Below are 19807 nucleotides of genomic sequence, written 5' to 3' on the forward strand. Positions count from 1 at the left end.
ACACATGTACAGTATAATTATATTTTAAAATTCCAGTTCAAATAAGTTTGCTGTACCGCCAAAACCATATTGCTCGCATGACATCCGCCAGCCACAGGCTGAGCTGAATTGTATTTGTTTACAGCATAAACTCGTGGCTAAATTGCAAAGAAGTAACTTTTTTGTTGTTGTTGCTTTCCTACTATGTTGCATGTGGGAACTTGGGAATCCTTTGTACTGTTCCCAAAAAATCAGAATAGAAATACATATAATTTTAATTAGCTGTCCCCAACCCACTGAAAATAGGTCCACAACCCACTTTTAGGTCCCGACCCACCACTTGAGAATCTCTGAATTAAAAGACTACGGTGTGTCTAGTTCAAAACTTTTGATACCGTACCACTGCAGTTGGTAACGCAATAGCGGGTACCCTTCACAACGCAAAGGAAAACACCTTCCTACCATTCTAAACTGAACCAAATTGCACTTCTTGGTGGTAACGCATCTGAAAACCGAGTCAGACTGACAGATAGGAGATGAGAAGAGTGGGAAAAACAAGACAGGGAAGACAGGGTACATACACTGAGGTGACTGCCACGCTGCTTCCCCTTCCTCCGCTTCTGTGTGAGCACAGAGAAAACACACAAAACATACACACACACAGCCACAAATGAAGCAGAACCAGAACAACAAAGTAACACAGGGGACGAGAGACCGATAATTAAGATGAATTGATTCACAATGGAGGAGCAAAAAAGATAGAGGGGGGGGGGGGGGGGAGTGTGGGAGGTGCAGCTCAAAAAGACACACAAAAAGGTTTAAGTATACACTGATGCAGCAGCGAAGGTGGAGGAGAAACACTTACCACACACGTTGGCAGGTGAAAGACATCAAAACAGTGCTTTATAGACAGATACAGAGAAAAAGGCCAATCGACAACACCATGATCACAAAAGCAATGATAAAATACATGAGATATGCACACACGCACGCACGCACGCACACACACACACACACACACACACACTACACCCAGAGTTTGCTAGTTGGGACGAGGGAAAATTCCCCCAAAAGCATCAAAGGTACAATTAACATTCAGCAGGAAGAGAGAAAAATAAAACAAAGTTTAGCAGAGCCATAGCAACAACAACAACAACAACACCACCACCAAGTAAGTAAATCGAAATCAGGGTCTGACTGTATGCGTATGTGCACATCGTGCCTCTCTGACATGTTTTGTGCATTGACAACCAGAGCACTCACCAGTGTGAAACAGCACAAAATGGATGAGGGTGTTGGACGAAAAGAAGGACAATCACGTGCAAGTGAAGATATGAGCGGAAGAGAGGACGCCAAAAGGAGAAAAAGAGAGATAAAGGTCGAACTTTGCCTTGCTATGGTTCTTTAGAGTCAGAAATAAAAATCCCAGTGAAAATATTCACTTTGAGTCTTGTTTCATCGTTTAAGTCTCGTGCCAAATGTATTTAGGGAGGGTGGGGGGGGGGCAGTATCTGCCATGAACCACAGCAATGAATCATTGAGCAAAGAGCTGTATGATCAGACAAAATCAAATGATGAGAAGGAGATAAAATGAGGAGGGAAACAGAGGGAGAAGGTTGGAGAGGTGACAATGCTGCTCACTTGGTTGTCGCCTGGTAGGCGGGGCATGGAAGCGGCCCTGCCGTGGCCGTCCATTGGTGGAAAGTGCTCAGTATCCGAGTAACCATCCTGCCCCATCTCTCTCATCTCTACCGTCTGCAAACAGAGCAGGAGAGCAGGAGATGTTGTGACTGGCTCCCAAGACATCGGGGAGGTACAGGTGGTGGTGGTTGTTATCCACAGAGGCAGATAACCAAGGGTCTTACACAGAAATGTCATCAATGAGACGGTCAGATGAGTATCATGATGATCTTTCCCTTTTCTCTTTGTTTGTCATTCTTCTAGTTTTAAGTATACTTAGTTCCTTGCGCAATCTAGAAAGCCCAATCCTGTATTCTACCTTTATAAAAATCCTTTCAAAAAACTTTGACATATTGTTTTATTAACCATGACAGAAGCTTAAAGAAATATGGTAATTTAGGGCAGCTACGGCCACCTAACATTGGGTGGTGGTAAAATAAATATTTTAAGCACTCTTAACTTTTGTTCATTATAAATAATTAAATTTTATATTTGTTTCCATTAATGCATGTATTCTCACCAAAATAAATGGGAACATCCTTGGAAGAATACCTACCGGCCAGAAAAAGATCCATGTTGCTGTATCAAAAACTGCAGACAGGAAGTTGCACCAAAACAAATGAATGGATAACCCTACATTGATGACAACATGACCTCACAAGCAGAACTAGCCAAAACCTGTAAAAGTGAATTTCACTGCTTAAACAAACAAAATAATTACTTTCCGGAAATAGAAGAAGACATGACTGGTGGACCATTACTCAAAGCAAAGAAAGCAAAATACACACATCTATCTATGCTTTGTATAAAAGGTGTTCTAAAGTGGAGACATGGAATCATTGTTTCTCTGGTGCTCATGACTGATGGAGAGAACGATGAAGTTTAGCAGCAGCAGAGTTTGGGACAAATGCACCCATTCCTGCTCAAGAATAAAACTGTTCTTTGGGATTTCTTGTGGAAGTGGTGGCAAAACAAATGGCGATTGGACACGAGAGAGTTATAACATGAACCGACATTTAGGACGTATTTACGTACTGTATGTGCGTGACTTTGTGAGTGTGTGTGCGCTTTCTACCTGGGAGGTGGTCATGCTTCCCAGGCCATCTTCAGGGCTCCAGCTTCCGACCTTTTGAGACATCTCCTGAGCACGCGCTGTGACCCATGAGTGGCTCTCCGGGACCCCGGCTTCCACAGGGCTGTCACACAAATACACACTGTAAAACGCAAAACACACGTCTTTCTTCACACACTGTCAGAAGCCAGACTCACAGGTTGCTCATTGTCTCTGTTGTCTCAGGTGGAGGGAGGGCATTGTTGAGGCCCGGACCTCCGTCCTGGGTGGGGGAAGGCGGTTCCACGCGCTGAAACAGTAATGGCGTTCGATTCTGTGTAAGATATACGACATGGCCATCGCCAGCTATCAGGCAGACCGACAGGGAAATGGGGCATGGAAAGGAGCAAAGCAGGACCTGAGGGGTGGGGGCTGCTGGAATCCAACCATGCCTTTATGGACAAAATGTCTAGACCCTTTACTGGCATGACACAAGTAACATTTTGTCAAGTTCAGGTGATGCATTATTTACCAAGGCAGAGCGGCAGGAACAAGTCAAAATAATAAGGAATGGTTGAATAGGAGGAATTGAAGGTGGCCATGGAGGTAAAGGAAAAAAGTGCCCAGGGAAGCAGAGCCAAGGACACTTATATAAAAGACAAATAAATCTGATGGAACACTTCATAGGGAGGGTGGAGGTACAGTATGTTGTTGTATGTATTGCAGTTCTGTATCACAATAAGTATCCAACATTTAAAAAAAATGAACTAGTTAAAGGAGCACATTTGGAGGATGTTATTTAAACATATGGCTTGAAAAGTGGTCTAAAGTCAGAAAGTTGTTTCTTGCTCATAAAGTTCAAGGAAAGTTGTAATCCTCAGTGATACAGTTGACCTTTATGACCAACAATGTCCGAAGAAATTGTGTGTGAATTCAGAGATTGTGCCACTGAGCCAAAAATAACAAAAGTAGAGGACAGTGAACACATTTTAAGCAGCAGATGGCAGCACTGTTATTTCTGTAACATGGAAGCGCTTCTAAACATGAACAAATAATATCGCAATGAGGATCAATTTCACATTTTCAGTTTTATTAAATGTTACTTTAATTCCAAATCAGCACATACTGTAGACCCAACCTGCGTGCGTACAAACATGAGCACAGCTTCGTGATCATCTTCTGACAGGTCGGATGCTGGCTAAGTCGGGCCCTCCTACAGACATGCATTACCTGCTCATCCCGGAGTGCCTGCGAGCGCTTGATCTTGCTCTGGCGGTAGTACTCCATGATCATCATGGCAGCGTAGATTTTGCCAACTGTGAGGTCTGTCGCTGCTGAGAGAATGACAAGTTACCCTGCAAGATTAGACCCTTTTGGTATGGACCCTGAGCGCCAGGAATGGTAGAGAAGGGTGAGGCGTGCACACCAACAAACACACAAAGTATTTTCACACACATCACATACACATATATGGACATTGAGCGAAAAAAGTCTTTTCACAGGCAGATCTTTTTTTTACATTACATACAGCCTTGTGATGTGTTTTACAAAATAGTAAAAGAAACACTTAATGAAGTTCAGACCGAGCCATCTTTGGACTCTGCTGCATGTGTGATGTTTGTTTTGTTTTGGGATTACAGTGGTACCTCGAAATATGAGTTTAATTGGTTCTGTGACACTCATATCTCATTTCATCTCTCCATTAAAATGAATAGAAATGCCATTAATCCATTCCAGCATCCACCAAAAAAACCAGTAAAATTTTTAAAAGTTTTTTTTTAGTAAAATAGAAATCAATAAAATCTTACTTTATAAAAACATAATAATAATTAAATACAATGTAGAAAGAATTCACCAGTTTGTACATCATGATAAATTCACTGGGGTTCCTTCTGGTGTGTGCCACCAGTGGGCAGTATAATACAGTTTTACAGACACAAATAAGAGACCCAGGAAGCTGCTGTAATATGAGTGATTTATCGCAGAGGATAAAGAGTTTATGCCTGAAACTGAATATTGTTATATTATCTTTCTACATGTGTTGATGCACCGTTGCTGTTTGAAAATGCATTTTTAAAGCTTTATAACACTGCCACATAGAAGCTATGTGATAGCCCGGCATTTCAAATTACGTGTTAGCATCCAGCTAGTGACTTTAAGGCGAAGTTACCGTATTTTCACGACCATAAGGCGCACTTAAACGTCTTAAATTTTCTCCAAAATGGACGGGGCGCTTTCTGATGACCTTATGTGTGCACCGAGTTCCAAAATCTGTAAATGTTGTTGTGTGACTTTAATGAGAGCGCCGCTTGACTGACTGGGAGCATTTCCTGCAAACAGGCTGCTTAAATAGAGGAAAGGCGGACGTGACTGCGGACAGCATGCGGACGTTACAGGGGGAAGGGTACACATGAAAGAGGACGCTAAAGGCACACCCCCAGTAGGTATATAGTGCCGGAATGTGCATCGTGCAAAACAACATCGGTTTGGCTAAGGACCCCGAAAATGGCACCTACGAAGAGACACGCTTACGAAGCACAGTTTAAACTGCAAGTTATCAGTTACGCGGAGGAACATGGGAATCAAGCAGCCGTGAGAGAATTCAAGATCAACAAATCCATGGTTCGCAAGTGGAGGAAGCAGGAAAACGAGCTTCGCCAAGTCAAGAAGACGAAGCTGAGTTTCCGCGGAAACGAGACAAGGTGGCCCGAGTTGGAAGACCAACTCGAGCAATGGATTAATGAGCAAAGAACAGCCGGGAGAAGCGTCTCTACAGTCACCATTCGACAGAGTGCAATAACTCGGAGCTTGCCATCATTCCGTGAGGCTTGACGAAGGAACTCCAATCGTTGGACATCGGTGTAAACAGGGCGTTCAAAGTGAAGTTGCGAGCGCCGTGGGAGCGATGGATGACAGATGGTGAACACAGCTTTACTAAGACTAGGAGGCAGCGCCGAGCAAGTTACGCCACAATTTGTGAATGGATTGTGAATGCTTGGGCTAACGTGTCTGCTTGCACTGTTGTTCGAGCTTTTGTAAAAGCCGGCATCACTTCTGAGGAGCAGACAATGACGAGAGGGAACCTGGCGTGTTTGATGGAGAACTTGCCCAGCTGTTCATTTCGAATACAGAAGATGAGGCCTCTGATGGATTTGTGGATGAGGATTGATCAAAAAATAACGTGAGTACATTGTTAAATCCTTCAATAAAGTACAACCAAACTCAGTTTTGCTCCCGCTGCCTTTTTAAAAACATTGTTTTAGCATGCATGCATGCTACCGTATGTTTTAAGCTAGCGTATGTTTTACCATGCCTGCGCCCAATAATATGGTTCGCCTTATTTATGTGTTAAATACAGAAATAGACTGAGACTACGCCTTTTAATACGGTGCGCCTTATGGTCGTGCAAATAAAGTATGCTGTTGTATTAACTACACAGTTTTTAAGTCTTTGTTTCATATTTAGTTTGACAGTAAACGTCCACCGGGGATTAAACAGCTTGAAGCCTCTTTTAAGATCAGATATCGTTATAGCCATCGTACAGGTACAATAACAATTTGGCAGAGCAAGCCTTCTTTGAAGAATTGTTAATTATCTGCCAAACTTTGACTTGTACTGAAGTGAGTTGAGCTGAGTTCAGCCATCATACAGTGCTTGTATTTTATGTATGGAATCAGGCAAGTCAAAGCAAAGAATCAGCCAGACAACGGCTTATAGTGTATCATGAAAAACTTGTAAGTCGGGACACTCAAGGCACCACTGTAAATTGATAAAAAGCATGCATTAAACGAACCACAAGATTACTATTTTTAGCTTCACATTTTTATTATCTTAAGAGAACCATACAGTTCAATTCTCGATGTATATTCAACTCTGACTGGCCCTGTAGTGAAAAGACATCTATAGAGAGTTGCTCTATAGAAAGTCACCCTCTGATTTTGCGGTGTGTTGGTATCTAGTTAGGTGTTTGCACTTTATGTCACTATTGTGTGCCAGCTGTATCAGAGGGTGTAGCAGTGAAAAGAGACTGGCAGAAAGAAGCGATCCTTAGGTGGTGTGGAAGAGAAACAACGTTGGAGAAGTGGGTGAGCGCGGGGTGGCTGCGGCCAGGCCACGTCGCGCGCCCTTTTTCACTGTAACTTACACTTGTGGGGCGTAACCAGCAAGTCTAGATGCTTCTGGGAGAGATTGGGCCAGATGGCCATCATCTCTTTCCTCAGTTCTGCATCCATCTGGTGCTTGTCAATGCCACCTGACACATAGACACATGCACGCACAATAAATACAGATATACAGACATATACGGACATGGGCACACATTCACACCCATTCATGTCCATGTTTTGGAAAAAGAGAAAACACAGATACAGAAAAAAATGATGTTAATAGTTGTGAAGGCAGCTGTAATGTTAACTATGTAAAATTTTACTTTTTCTACAAAATCTAAAATATCAACTTCAGAGACAAACTAGAAACGCATCGGAAGTGGGGGCGGGGGGGGGGGGGGGGGGGCGGTCTCCAAGTACTCACTTTACGGGACAGATCTATGATTTCCTCCCAAGCCCACTCTACATCATCCTCCCATGGAGGTGTGCTTGCAGTTCTAAATAAACCTACTCTGCGCCCTTCAACCTAACCGACTTTAGAAAATCAGTTTCATTTTGGGCCATGTCAAAGACAGTCAGTGTGCATCTAGCTCGCCGCATTTAAAGGCAATGTGAGTTTCCGCTTTGATTGGACAGGATTGAAGTCGGCTGTGACGTCACCGCAGCAGATGTGCTGGGGTGTGCTGGTCCACAAAATTACCAACACCGGGTCTAACCCATCTCCGCGCAGTTACGCCATGTGCTGCGACGGATTTATGCCAGTCATGCAAATAGAGCCCTCACACGCAGTAATAAATGTCTGTTAAATCTACAGTTTAATGTCCGACAATAGGAAGTGGGAACGACAAAGAAACCTTAAGAAGCCATTAGTGCTAAATACTAATAAAATTTGTCCAGTTTACAATGAAATATATCCTGTTTGATTATAATTACGAGGATTAAATATGATGTAGTAGAATCAGTATGATTTTGAAGCTATTGTTTTAACAGTAAAATGACTGCTGACAGTTGGTCCAAAGAAAGTACAAGTGATTGTGCACCTTCAGAAATCTTGGCGATCTTGATGTCCAGCGCAGTGCGGATCAAAGCCATGAGGGTGGAGTTAAAGTGGACCGTGTTGTCGTCAGCCACGGGCAGATCCATGCGGAGCAGTCTCTGTGGGGAGGGTCAGTCAGGTTAAGGAACAAAAAGGGTTTGAAAATGCTTGTGGAACCTCCAAGTGACAAGGGGGAGGGGACTGGGGAGAGGCGAAAAGGTGGGGTAAAGGAGCTGTGGAGAGCATCTGTAGTGACTTTGACTCAAATAAGGGAAAGTTCAAATAAGAATTGATTTGAGATCTGACACAAAAATTATGCAAGGATCCACAATTTTGTAATGTGATATAACATACTCTAACTTGTGAAGACCATATTAGTTTTGTCTGTTGATTCACAATAGTTTAGTTTTTTAGGCTCTCTCAGGTTTGGTCAACCAGTAATCTTGAATTGTAAACGTATCATTTCGAGGACAGGTGACTTCTGTTACTCACAGCTCCTAAGGTGCAGATTGGAGGTTCACAACAGAGACCTGTTCGGAACCAATAACCCAAAACCAAGCGTGAGACATCTTTTGGGGAGGGGAGTGCACTTTGGTTTTTGCTTATTGGTTCATTCATTTAGAGGCCTTGTTGCCTTATAACGGTAAGAGACAGATAGAAAGACAAACACCAACTCACACGAGTCACTTTGTGTGTGTTTGGTAACAGGAAGACGGCAACCACCCAGACATGCGGCAAACCATGCAACACCTTCCCCTTCATCGGTCTATCATGAGTATTTGATTTTTTTTTTTTAAATGTCAGCTTCCCGCTAAGCAAACTTTCCCACCCCCATGCAAGCATGCAATGCACACACGATATGCCTCACAGGACAAGCAGCTGCACAGCCGTACACAGAAAGCATCCCATGTGGGACAACATTAAGATGAGTTTGTGCATTGTTTTAATAGTAGCAACTATTGAAGAGAACTCGAAGATGCGTTGAGCCTGTCGCTAAGCTGAGATAATAGAACAAGTCACTCTATTGCTAAAACTTTGGTGTCCTATGTGTGGTTAAATGAGCACAGACTTTGGGGGTTAATAGGTGAGAGAGAGCAGCATTCTGCGGAAAAGGGGAGGAAAAAAACATGACAAGAATACTGCCAAAAAGCAAAGTTGTGTCATGATTATTAAAGGTAATGAGGGGAAAACGATACAACACACAAAAGAGTGGTGCTGAAGCTAAACGAAATGATGGCGATGAAAAAAAAGGTTGAGAGTTATTGCATGTATATAGAAAAAGTGAGTAAAAAAAAAAAAAAAAAAAAAAACTAAAGGCAAAAAGCAGAAGAAACACCACCAGTTGACCGTGTCGGTCAGAAAGCGGTCCTGCCTGAAGACCCTGCTGTCTCCTGTCAAGACTGATAAAATAAGCTCAGCTATACTGTATGTGTCATTGTTCTGGGTGGTACTGGACCAGCTGGGAGGTTTAAGAGATTCCATTTCGCTCATGCTTCGGTGACGAAATGAAAGTAAATGTCTAGTTATAACTTGCAGTGCATGCAAGGCATATTAGCTTTATTGAGCAGGGAAAGTTTAGGGTCTAAGGTCTAGTTCAGGGAGGAGGCTTTAAGTAGATAATTTGCCAGGCAGAACCAAAAGGAGAACAAAGGGGACTCACAACAAACATGACTGCGTACAAACCTGGTTCAAAAAGTGCCGTGGATAGATTGCTTACAATAAATCACATCAAATCCAATGTTCCAAGATGTTGATTATTTAGATTTTACATACTTTTTAAATGTCATATTATAATGGCTTTTGACATCATTGCAGTTGAGTTTTAATGCACTATTTGCAATATTGTCTTATTTTGGCCAATTACAATGCTATTGCTGCAAGTGTAAATGTCACTGAGAGTGATTTATATTCCACATTTAAAAGCCTAGCAGCCAATGGAAACGGAATTTAAATGTTTGATAACGCTGTTGAGCCCAGGTCGTGCTGGATGACAGTGTTAAATAAAGCAATGTATGCAGGTAATGAAGTAATCTCCTCTTTCTACTGGACAATGATAAAGCTAATCAGTGTTAGAATGTGGTAATAATCAGGTTACCTTTGCGTTATTGTGTCTTTCTATTCTGACAGCAAATGTGTTTGTGTTGATTATTTGGAGAGGCGCGTTCATGGAAATGGCGGTGGTGCTGATGGGCCATGCAGAGGGCAGGTGAGGGTTGATTGCTGGGGTGTGGGGGGTTATGCAGAGATGTGGAGGAGCAGGAGGAGGAGGGGAGGGGGCTGGAAACAGAATAGAACTGCATTGACGACAGAACCAAAGGACAAAGAGAAGATTGGACTTGCAGATAGAAAAAAAAGGCAGCTTGGGGGCTCGGCGCTGCTACATGAAGGGTGACAGAAAAAGAACTGCTTCTGTATGGCAACCAAAGGCTCTCGGAGGAAAACACATCACTGACACAAGCCCTTCTGCTCTCTCTACCATAGCAAAGAACACATACTGTCTCTGTGTGGGTGCATGTGACCTCATTCTTTGCATTTGTGTGGATATGTATGAGTGCGTTTGCCCCATCCACAGGAAGGAACAAGTCAGAGGACACAAGTCTGGCGGACCTTCCAAGCACTGCTGCACATGCATGCTTCTTTGTGTAAGTGGGATGTGTGTCTGGGCTTGATGTAATTATAGTTTTTTAATACGCTATATGGGCAAAAGTATTAGGGCTCCAAGTCGATACACTAAAGGATCTGTAATGGAAGGAAATATACTCATCAAAAATGCACTGATGTCACTGATGTTCGCTTACAAGCTTTGTTCAAGTTCATCCCAAGGGTGTCAAGGTCAGGGTCAACAAGCTTGTCCACACCAAACTCAACCAACAAGGCTGGAATAGAAAAGTGTCTTCCCCAAACTGTTCCCACAATGTTGGAAGCATAGAATTGTCTTTGTAAGTTGAAGAATACAATTTAAGGAGTCTTCTCCTTGGGGCGGTGGGTTATCGCAATACTTTTGTTCACATAGTGTATGTGCCCTATTGTACAAGATATGAAAAAAATGCAGGTTGTGTACAGTAAGTGAGCTTGGTGTCTAAGGTACATGGTGCAAACGAGCTGAGAAGGTCCCTCCTTTTGTTCCTTCTTGTGGATAAGCATCCTTATCTCATCCCACCTCACCCTATTTGTCGCCCTACCTACACCCAAAATGTCCACACTGCCACACAACAACCACAACAATGACCAGCCCACCCCCACTTTCCACAAAACAGAAAAAAAAATATAAATGTAACCAAACAAACAACACCATTAAAAATTATCCCGTGTTGACGTCTTACTAGCACTCTCTAAATCCCCACCCTTGCCCACACCCTTTCATCCCCCATTGGAGAGTGAGGGCGGGGTCCTCTCTAACCTTGTAGGCCACCCGTGCAGGACACCTCTTCCCGAGGCCTAGTGGAGGACACATGTGCCTCAGCATGTCATACATTTGCCTGCAACTGATTCTGCCACTGCACCATCAGCCAGTGCCACCAACCCGTTAACCAAGAGACAGAAGAGATGGATGAAAACAAAGAGACAGAGGGATGGGTGTTTAGAAATGTAGATAAAGTTAGAAATGGTGTGAAGGAGAGTGTGAGAGGAAAACCAAAAGAAAAAAAAGAAAAAACAAGGTTATTGGGCGGATTTGAAGACTCTGTGGCCTTGATTAGGCTTCACTCTGAGTTATACAAGTCACTTACAGATTATTAAGAATGTCAAAAAAAGACATTCAATCATCTCCATAGTATACAAAGACATGTATGTGATGTATTATAGTTAGAGCTTAGCAGGATTTCGGAATTGCAACCGTTGTGAGAAACCACATTGTTTCACTTGAACAAACGTTTTCTAACACTTAACCAATTTTAATCTGAAGGATATTCGAGATTTGAGAACATTTTCAGCACATGCCTGCCGTGGTTTAGTATTTTCCATATATCCCTTCCCGGGTGGGGGTTTTGTCTGTGGGTTTAACTGAAGCATATCCCAGTTTACTTGGGGTCAAAGCGAGGTCCCAGGGACTGACTGGGACTCGATCCCGCGCCAGATTTATGACATTCAGCTGATGTAATTTAACGATACACTGCCACAATGGCCCCGACAATTTAAGGCCATTAATATGTTTTAAAATGGAAATTGATAGAAAAGAATTGCGTTGTTATGGCCACTCATTCATACAACAATGATATTTGGACAAAAAGTATAAAACATGTCTGAAAGTTAATTTTTTTTAAAATTTATTTTATTTTTTTATAAACACCAGCATTATCATTCCTGCCTAAACATTGGGAGATGCATCTTAATCAAATGGACATGATCAACTATGTCACATTCATTCATGAATGGTGCACATGTGGTGTGTAAATGGTGTACAAATGTGTTTTCGTTTCATTTGGGGTATTTGGGGAAATTGGGGATCGTCTTTAAAAATCCAAAGAAGCAAAACAAAAAAAAGATTGTATTTTAATTAAATTTTAAACATGGCCTTAGATGCATGGCGGCATCAATACGAGTTTTATGTTATCTTGGACCTCGACATTGCTTTCAACACAAAACAGCGGGAGAAATGTTGAGTGTAATAACCCTGTCCCTTCATTCTGGCAATCATCATTGACTCAGGCGTCACCGATCTCTGTTATGTAACAGTCGGTGACTTAGTCCCGAGCATCGCTCCAACAACATTCCTAACTTTTTGGTCCACAGTGGGATTTGAACCTCTAACTGTACAATCCGAAGCCAAGTCCTAAGCTACAGCGTGTTGTTGAAGCCACAATATAAAATACTTAGTAGTAATTATATTATATTATAGATTATAGTATTTTTGAATGATTTGAATGATGAGCATGTGTGTATGTGTGTTGTGCATGTGTACGTGTGTGTTTGCACACAAGAGCAGGGAGATCAGAGGTTGACAGCAGGCACCAAGCTGCTCCTGCTCATACGGGGAGGGAGGGGATGAGGAGGAAGGGGTGTCAATGCAGTTTCTGTCTTTCCCCAAACCCCCCCAAAACCAAGAACAATGCAACACTACAGTGGGCCACCGTAGCTTGCGATATTATAGCAACAACCAACAAAATAAAACATAGTGATAAAAAATTAAAAAAAAGATCAATTTTATATTAATTTAAATAATAAAGCATCCTCTTGTTTTGTTTTATATTTCACTTTGAGCATTTCACATGCGTCTCTGGGTGTCTGCATTGTCCCGCACATTCTCTTGGCATTTCAGAATGCAAGTTGATAATGGTGGAAAAGTAGATATAAAAACTGAAATGAAAAGGAACCCCCCCCCCCCTCCCCCGCCCAAATAAAAACAATAAAGCAGCATTCATTCCATTCCTGGATGCTGTGGCTAGCAAGTGTGCTTGAGAAGTTTTGTTTGAATGGAAGTCCAACCTTGCAGGCCACCCTATGGGGGCATTTCTTGCCTAAGCCGAGAGGCGGGTCGATAACTCGTAATAAACTGTACATGTCCTTATAATGAATGCGCCCGCTGCAAGAAGAATACAGGGGAGTTAGGAGACGCTCACACACAGGAAAACACACCAACAAACATTTATAAAGAAGAGAAAACATTGGGAGGAAGAGCACAAGATTCACACAGTATTTGAACATACTTTGCAATATGTTTACTGTAAAAAATACTGTGCTATGAATTGAAATAACTTACGCAAGAATACATTTAATAATACCTTCACACAAAACAGATATAAACACCAAACAGTACTGCATGCTACACACTATTAAATGTGGTCCTTAGCACTGCCAAAATACCATTTCTGAGTTTAAAACTACTTTTACCATGATCTGGATGAATGGACGCTTTAATTAAGCTATTGCTAAACGACTCCAACAGCGCACGTGGCAAACCGCTTAATAGCTGCTTGTGGTGTGCATAACGCCTCCCTCTTAAATACGGGTTCAAACGTCAACCATTTGTTTGTGTGTTGCCTCTGCTTACTGTGTCCATCTGGTGGTGAGGTCGAGAAAAGCTTGTTAGCGCCGGTTAGTCAAGCACAATGATAACAGTAAAGTAATAGATTTATTTGTCTTAATGTGAAGATAGATATACTTTGGAAACCCAGAATGTGACAGAACCCACTCTACTTTTATGCAGTGGTGGCATTAGAGGCAGGCTGGGCAATGTTTCACCAGATACAGCAAAGCAAGCTGTTTGTTATTTTCTCCACAAATTGTATTTTATATTCAATATAGAGAAACGATTTATGTTAGTTATATGTCTCTGTCTGACAAACTGTCTCTGGTCCCTTAATTGCACCTTTGGGATAAATACAGTTCTGAATCTAAATTACAATTCTTATTGTGTTATTGGAGTAATGTCCTTTGTATGTGCCATCATCCAGTCTTTAGACAGCGAAAGAGTAGCCATGCTTGCCCTATACATTTTTTTTTTCATTTGCCAAAGGGTCAGCTATGCTTGAGACCTGTTATCCTGCCTGTCAACAAGCGGCCATAAAAACATATGATATGACCAGGAAAAAGAAACCGAGCAAATCTGTGGATCTATGTTGCTGTGCCTGCTGGAGAGCTTGGTTTCAGTTTTATAAGTTGAAGTTGGATGACCTGAAAAAAATGGATGCTACTTAGTGTGGCATATTTCTTATGCCTACACATAACTACATGTTTGATCCACAAAAATACAATGCTTAAAGCCTCTGCTGGAATAAACACCACTGGGTTGTCACGGGGCTTTACCACGCCGTGACAACGAGGCGCTCTAAAGCGGCCCTGTCCATCCGCTGGCTGTCAAGGCGGACTTAAAAAAAAGAAAAACGTCCCCCCTCCTCGCTGTTCCGCCTTTCTCTGCGTGACGTGCGCACACCCACGGGCAAAAACGAAGCGTTCTCAAGTGGCCACGCCAGTCGACTATCTGAAGGGAAGATGCATTATCGGGGTAGAGACATAGCTAGCTAGCTAACTGCACAATTAGCTGGGTAACCACTGATACGAACAAAGACGCTCATGTTTTTATCTAGTGGGCGAGGGGTGATTCATGCCCGACTCCAAAGTGCGTCATGTGGTGCCATGAAAACTGAAATGGTGAAAAACTGCTTAAACCTATACCTCCACAACTGAGTACTACATTGTTTTCAGTCTTTGCACATGGTTTCACCAATTATCTTCTAACTTGTATCACATATTTAAAAACAAATCTTTGAATTCACTTAACAGAGTTTTTAAGTGGTCGGGGCCTTGCTGTTTTTGTTGATCGTCTACCATCCATGCCTTTATAATCTTGCCCTCGAGTATGTTTCTATATGCAGTCTACAGGACAACATGAGTAACAAGCACACACATATTAGAATACAGATGCCATGAAACTTAGCATGTCCACAGTTGATGCTCATACTGTAGAGTAAGACAAAGGAGTCTTTGTAAACAAGTGTGGACTTTGCCACAGTAAGTTTTTGGCTGTATTCAGATGCCAGGGGGAGGATTTGGGATTGGAGTTGAGGGCTTTTTAAGGACAACTTGCATGTAAAGGAGAGGAGGCCCATGAGCAGGAGGGAGTGGTTGCCAGAGTGAGATAACCAGATGTCCATTTGGGTTATTCTCACGTCCATTGCAACCCCTTTGGCAGAAAACTAGAAAACAGTGGCAGCCCTCGCATAGCAATTGCTGACTAATTACAATCAGTTGGCAGTTGACTTTTGAGTGCAGCTACTTCAAGTATTTTAGACTAACTATTATTCTGTATCAATAGCATCCTTGCGCTGACCAAGAGTAATAAGCCCTTTTTTAAATGTGCAACATTAGCTATTGTGTAAAGGATATAATTCAGCATGTGTTTTTTTCTATTTGGTGGACAACAACTGTGCAGAGTAGAGCAAGTATATCTCAATCTGACCATTGACAATAGCTCCAAATCACTTGGATTACTAGAATTCCTGCTATGACAGAAAATAATCACAGCAAGTTTGACGATTAGGGAGCGACCTGGAGAATCATTTGGTGGCAAACCACTACAACCTGTGGATAGAGCTCAGTGTTGTACAAAATACACTTTCTTGCATTTCACATAAGCGAAAACCACGCTGTTACAGAATTCCTGAGAATAGTAGTGCTTTCATTGCTACCCCCTTGTTACAATAAGCAAGCGAGAGAAGAAAAACAAGATTTTTGGTATCTAAGAGTAAGCTCTAAACATTTTTGCAGAAGGAAAATGTCTATGAGATACTACATTTTTAAATATACTGTAACTTGAAGGTAGCTGCATTATCCTTTGCAAGTGTGCATCTTTATGTGCTTGCATGTACTGTACATGGTGGTGCATGCGAGCGCCCACTTACCAGGCAGCAGGATCATACTCGGCCCATATTCTGACATACTCATCCAAGTGGTGAGGTCCAAGTATGGAAGAATCTCTGGTCAAGTACTCAAAGTTGTCCATGATGACAGCCACAAACAGATTCAGCATCTGCATGAACACACACATACTCAAGAAAGGGAAATCCAACAGGCAGCATAACAGATGTTTTTAATCGGTGCCAGCGTGAGAGGTTCATTCACCAAAAATGAACAGAAGAAGATGAAGGAGACAAAGTAGAGGTAAGCCACTTGGCTGCCACACTCCGGCTCTGTATTCCCTGACAGCTCGTCGCACGGTTTGCCCCCCAGACACGCCAGCATGATCTCATGCCACGCCTCCCCAGTTGCACTCCTGAAATATACACATAAATGAATTCAAACACATTCAAAACGAAACTACGTGAAGCTCGTCTCAAGTTCAACAATCGCACCTGAAGAGCAGCATGAGAGCCTGAACGAAGGTCCTGAAATTGTTGTGTTGGTCGATGGCACCCTCTCCGTCTTCTTCAATAGCAATATTGCCAAAAAGCTGCAAACACGATCGCACTGAGAACGCTACGGTATGTGTATACAACCAGTATCTGGTATTGTAAGTTAAGGGACTGCTTGTCTTTTCGGGTTTTGGAGCATTTGGGCAAATGATCTCTGCTCACAAAAACCTGCAAAATATGACTAAAAACAATACAATTGACAATGCGACTTTTTAAAGAATATGAATACGTACTACGTATATAGACTATGCTGTGTTCCCCCCAGGGTCTTATCCATCATTCACCTTGTTGGTGTATATGCTAGTTTAGAATTTGATGTGCAAAATAATTAGGCTTCAAAAGCAGTAGCACAAGACTGAAGTAGTCATACATGCAAAGACCAAACACTTAACATGAATGTGCACTTGCTTCGTTTTTGCAGATTGCTCAGGTAGTTTCCAGCTGTAACAGTGCAGTTTTCCAAAAATTTCATTTTAAGACCTATTTTCAAATCACTGATCATAACATCAATGGCAAAAATACAGCTTTTTCTCCATTTCTGTTTGCCCCAAGAGTAAGCAGGGAATGTCACAATGAACACTTTTCATGGCCACCATTTTCCACACACCTGCATCCCAATGATGGCATAGATGAAGAAGAGCATGGCAATGAGGAGGCATACATAAGGCAGAGCCTGAGGACAGACAAAAGAATTACTGAAGCATCTGAATGTAATTTGCTGCACTTGGATATTACAAATATATCTGTAGAATATGAGCACTTTTTTTTTCTGAATCTACATCAGTAAATGCAAATATTTATCAGGGCTTGTGGGATATGCTGTATGACTAAGGACACACCTTGAAGGACTGAACGAAGGTCCAGAGCAAGATGCGAATTGTTTCTCCTTGCCTCAGCAACTTGATGAGGCGAGCTGCCCTGAACAGCCTCAGGAAACTCAGGTTGATAAAGTTATTCTACAGCAGAGCCGTGCCATAATCAAGGAGAGAGGGTATAAATTCAATTAGAATCGGGCTATACACATAGAAGATGAAAAAACTGTTGAGACAGGTGAAAAGTTGGGGAGGCATAGAAGAAGGTAAAAGAAGTAAACAAGTAAAAGGAGGACTCAAACTCAAGTCAAAAGCAAAAAGCAAACCAAACGCAGCAAGGCTCCAACAAGCGTTTCATATACCAAACAATACAAGACAAAAAGAGGAGAGGCAAATTTCCATCGTTCAATCCAAATCGGGTTTCATAGTCAATGTGATCGGAGTGGTGAGTACAGGTAGTTCAAAGTGCAGGGACCCAGAACGTTTGCTTGGAAAGACAACCAAATGCACTAATTCTCTCAAGGCAATAGCCTTTTAATTCAATGAAGCAAGCCGACAGCATGCAGATGTGACTAATACAAGACATCAAAGCTCAAGGCGTCATTAGGATTGACTCAAAATGTTTAAGGGGGTGGTTGAAGCACAAGTAAGAACATTATCATTGATTTCAAGTTATTAGGAAACAATTACATAAAAATAGACAACGTTCTTCCACCATTACAAATGGTAAAGAACGGAGGGTCAACAATTGGCATTTAAAGTACTCAAAATGGACACATGCAGCTTTTATCCACATACTGTATGTGGATACGATTGTGAAAATGAGGTTTCTGCTGAAGACATGCAAAGGGCTGCATACACTTATTGGTTCTCTCTGCCACAGCCTCATTTTTGGACAGCCTCCTCGTCACTGTCTATGTGTATATGGCCATTATATACATTCAATAATTAATCATCCCATGTGAGAGATTTGGCAAATTATTTGGGTTGATACAATCCAATCCTTTACAAGATTTAAAACACTAGCTCTTGGTAAAGGATACTGTATATAGTATGGCTGGGATAGGAAAGAAACTAATGTAAGACAGTGAGTGGCAGAGGAATTAGCAAAATTCAGTTCAAGGTTCGATATAAAGGTTGAAGAAAAACATGCACCTTTTACATGCCTAACATGCGATTGAAGCAGATGCATAAAAAAATATCAACAAAAAAATTACAAACCATCTACATGTAGATGTTGCAGACACATGGTTTATAGCAGCACATTTTGGGATTTTTGGTTGTTTTGAAGACACAACCAGAGCCAGTTATCATGGGTGGACACAGAGGATTCATAGTGCATTTTGATTGGATGGTATCACAGGAAGTAGATTGTAGGCGGATGGGGCAGGGGTGAGGGCAGAACGGGGCGGGACGAAGTAGATTACAGCAGATCGCCATTAAGTTTGTGGAAGATTTAATGAAAGCATGTAAAAAAAAGATAAAAACAAGATATAAATCAATAGTCAATACAAGAACAAGTACAGAAATAAGGTAACATCTGTAGACTATGTTGTATGTCAAGAAGGGGAAACTGAATAAATTATGTGGAGCATCATTATAAACTTTGATTATTGGTACTTCAAGACATAATGCCACAATGTGCGTTAAAAGTGAATCGACCACACCCAATATTGTTAGGTATGCCTTAAAAAAAATAGACTCTTCTGGAATTTCCAGTATCATAAGCATCAATGTGTCTGTAATGTATAGTTAATATGTAAATCCTGGGGTTAAGTTACTGGGGTTCAAGTTCTTCCATTGAACAACATTAAACATATTTCCTGTGACATTTAAAAAAAAAATAAAAAAATTTCCTCAATTTTAAAAATGCACACATTGTCATTAATCACCATAAGTAAGTGCTAACTCCGTTTTCATCTTCCAACTTTTCCAATATTACTCAGTCACATTAACCCAGTCCAGAAACATGGTGAACGTGCTGCACTGAAAACCATATATTTTGCCATAGAAATTGTATAATCTGCTGTGATTTTAAAGTGATGTGCATCTAGAGATTCTTCATGTATTCTGACAGAGGGAGCTAAATTCTAAAGCTAAATGTTGGGAATGCTAAATAAATTTTTATTGTGCAAAAAAAAAAGTAAGCGATACATCAGTCTGGTAAAGTCAAGAACCTTTGTAAGGGACAGTCAGTCAGGTGACACTGAGCACAATTTTTGTTTGTCATTGTGGACCACTCTCCAAACTGTAGATGTAAAAACTAAACAAATTACTTTTTGGGAGATGGATTC

At 41.6% G+C, this 19807-nt stretch overlaps 1 protein-coding gene across 15 annotated transcripts in view; it reads right to left on the bottom strand.

The window, feature by feature from the left end:
- cacna1aa (calcium channel, voltage-dependent, P/Q type, alpha 1A subunit, a) overlaps positions 1 to 19807 on the bottom strand; it is an 86559-nt gene that overhangs the window by 12696 nt on the left and 54056 nt on the right. For 6 of the 15 annotated variants that reach the window (XM_061749334.1, XM_061749333.1, XM_061749342.1 and 3 more), the window contains 13 exons: positions 17541 to 17657; positions 17309 to 17374; positions 16642 to 16739; positions 16412 to 16562; positions 16192 to 16319; positions 13277 to 13373; positions 7857 to 7971; positions 6855 to 6962; positions 3941 to 4044; positions 2929 to 3044; positions 2735 to 2855; positions 1621 to 1734; positions 561 to 599 (listed from right to left, as the gene is read on the bottom strand). In XM_061749334.1, the coding sequence (XP_061605318.1) occupies positions 561 to 599; positions 1621 to 1734; positions 2735 to 2855; positions 2929 to 3044; positions 3941 to 4044; positions 6855 to 6962; positions 7857 to 7971; positions 13277 to 13373; positions 16192 to 16319; positions 16412 to 16562; positions 16642 to 16739; positions 17309 to 17374; positions 17541 to 17657 (1374 nt within the window). Of the gene's footprint in view, positions 1 to 560; positions 600 to 1620; positions 1735 to 2734; positions 2856 to 2928; positions 3045 to 3940; positions 4045 to 6854; positions 6963 to 7856; positions 7972 to 11252; positions 11350 to 13276; positions 13374 to 16191; positions 16320 to 16411; positions 16563 to 16641; positions 16740 to 17308; positions 17375 to 17540; positions 17658 to 19807 lie in introns of all 15 variants that reach the window. The other 9 variants (XM_061749345.1, XM_061749336.1, XM_061749346.1 and 6 more) reach the window with 7 other exon arrangements.

Source organism: Phyllopteryx taeniolatus, chromosome 16, assembly GCF_024500385.1.
Source record: "Phyllopteryx taeniolatus isolate TA_2022b chromosome 16, UOR_Ptae_1.2, whole genome shotgun sequence".
NCBI lineage: Eukaryota > Metazoa > Chordata > Actinopteri > Syngnathiformes > Syngnathidae > Phyllopteryx > Phyllopteryx taeniolatus.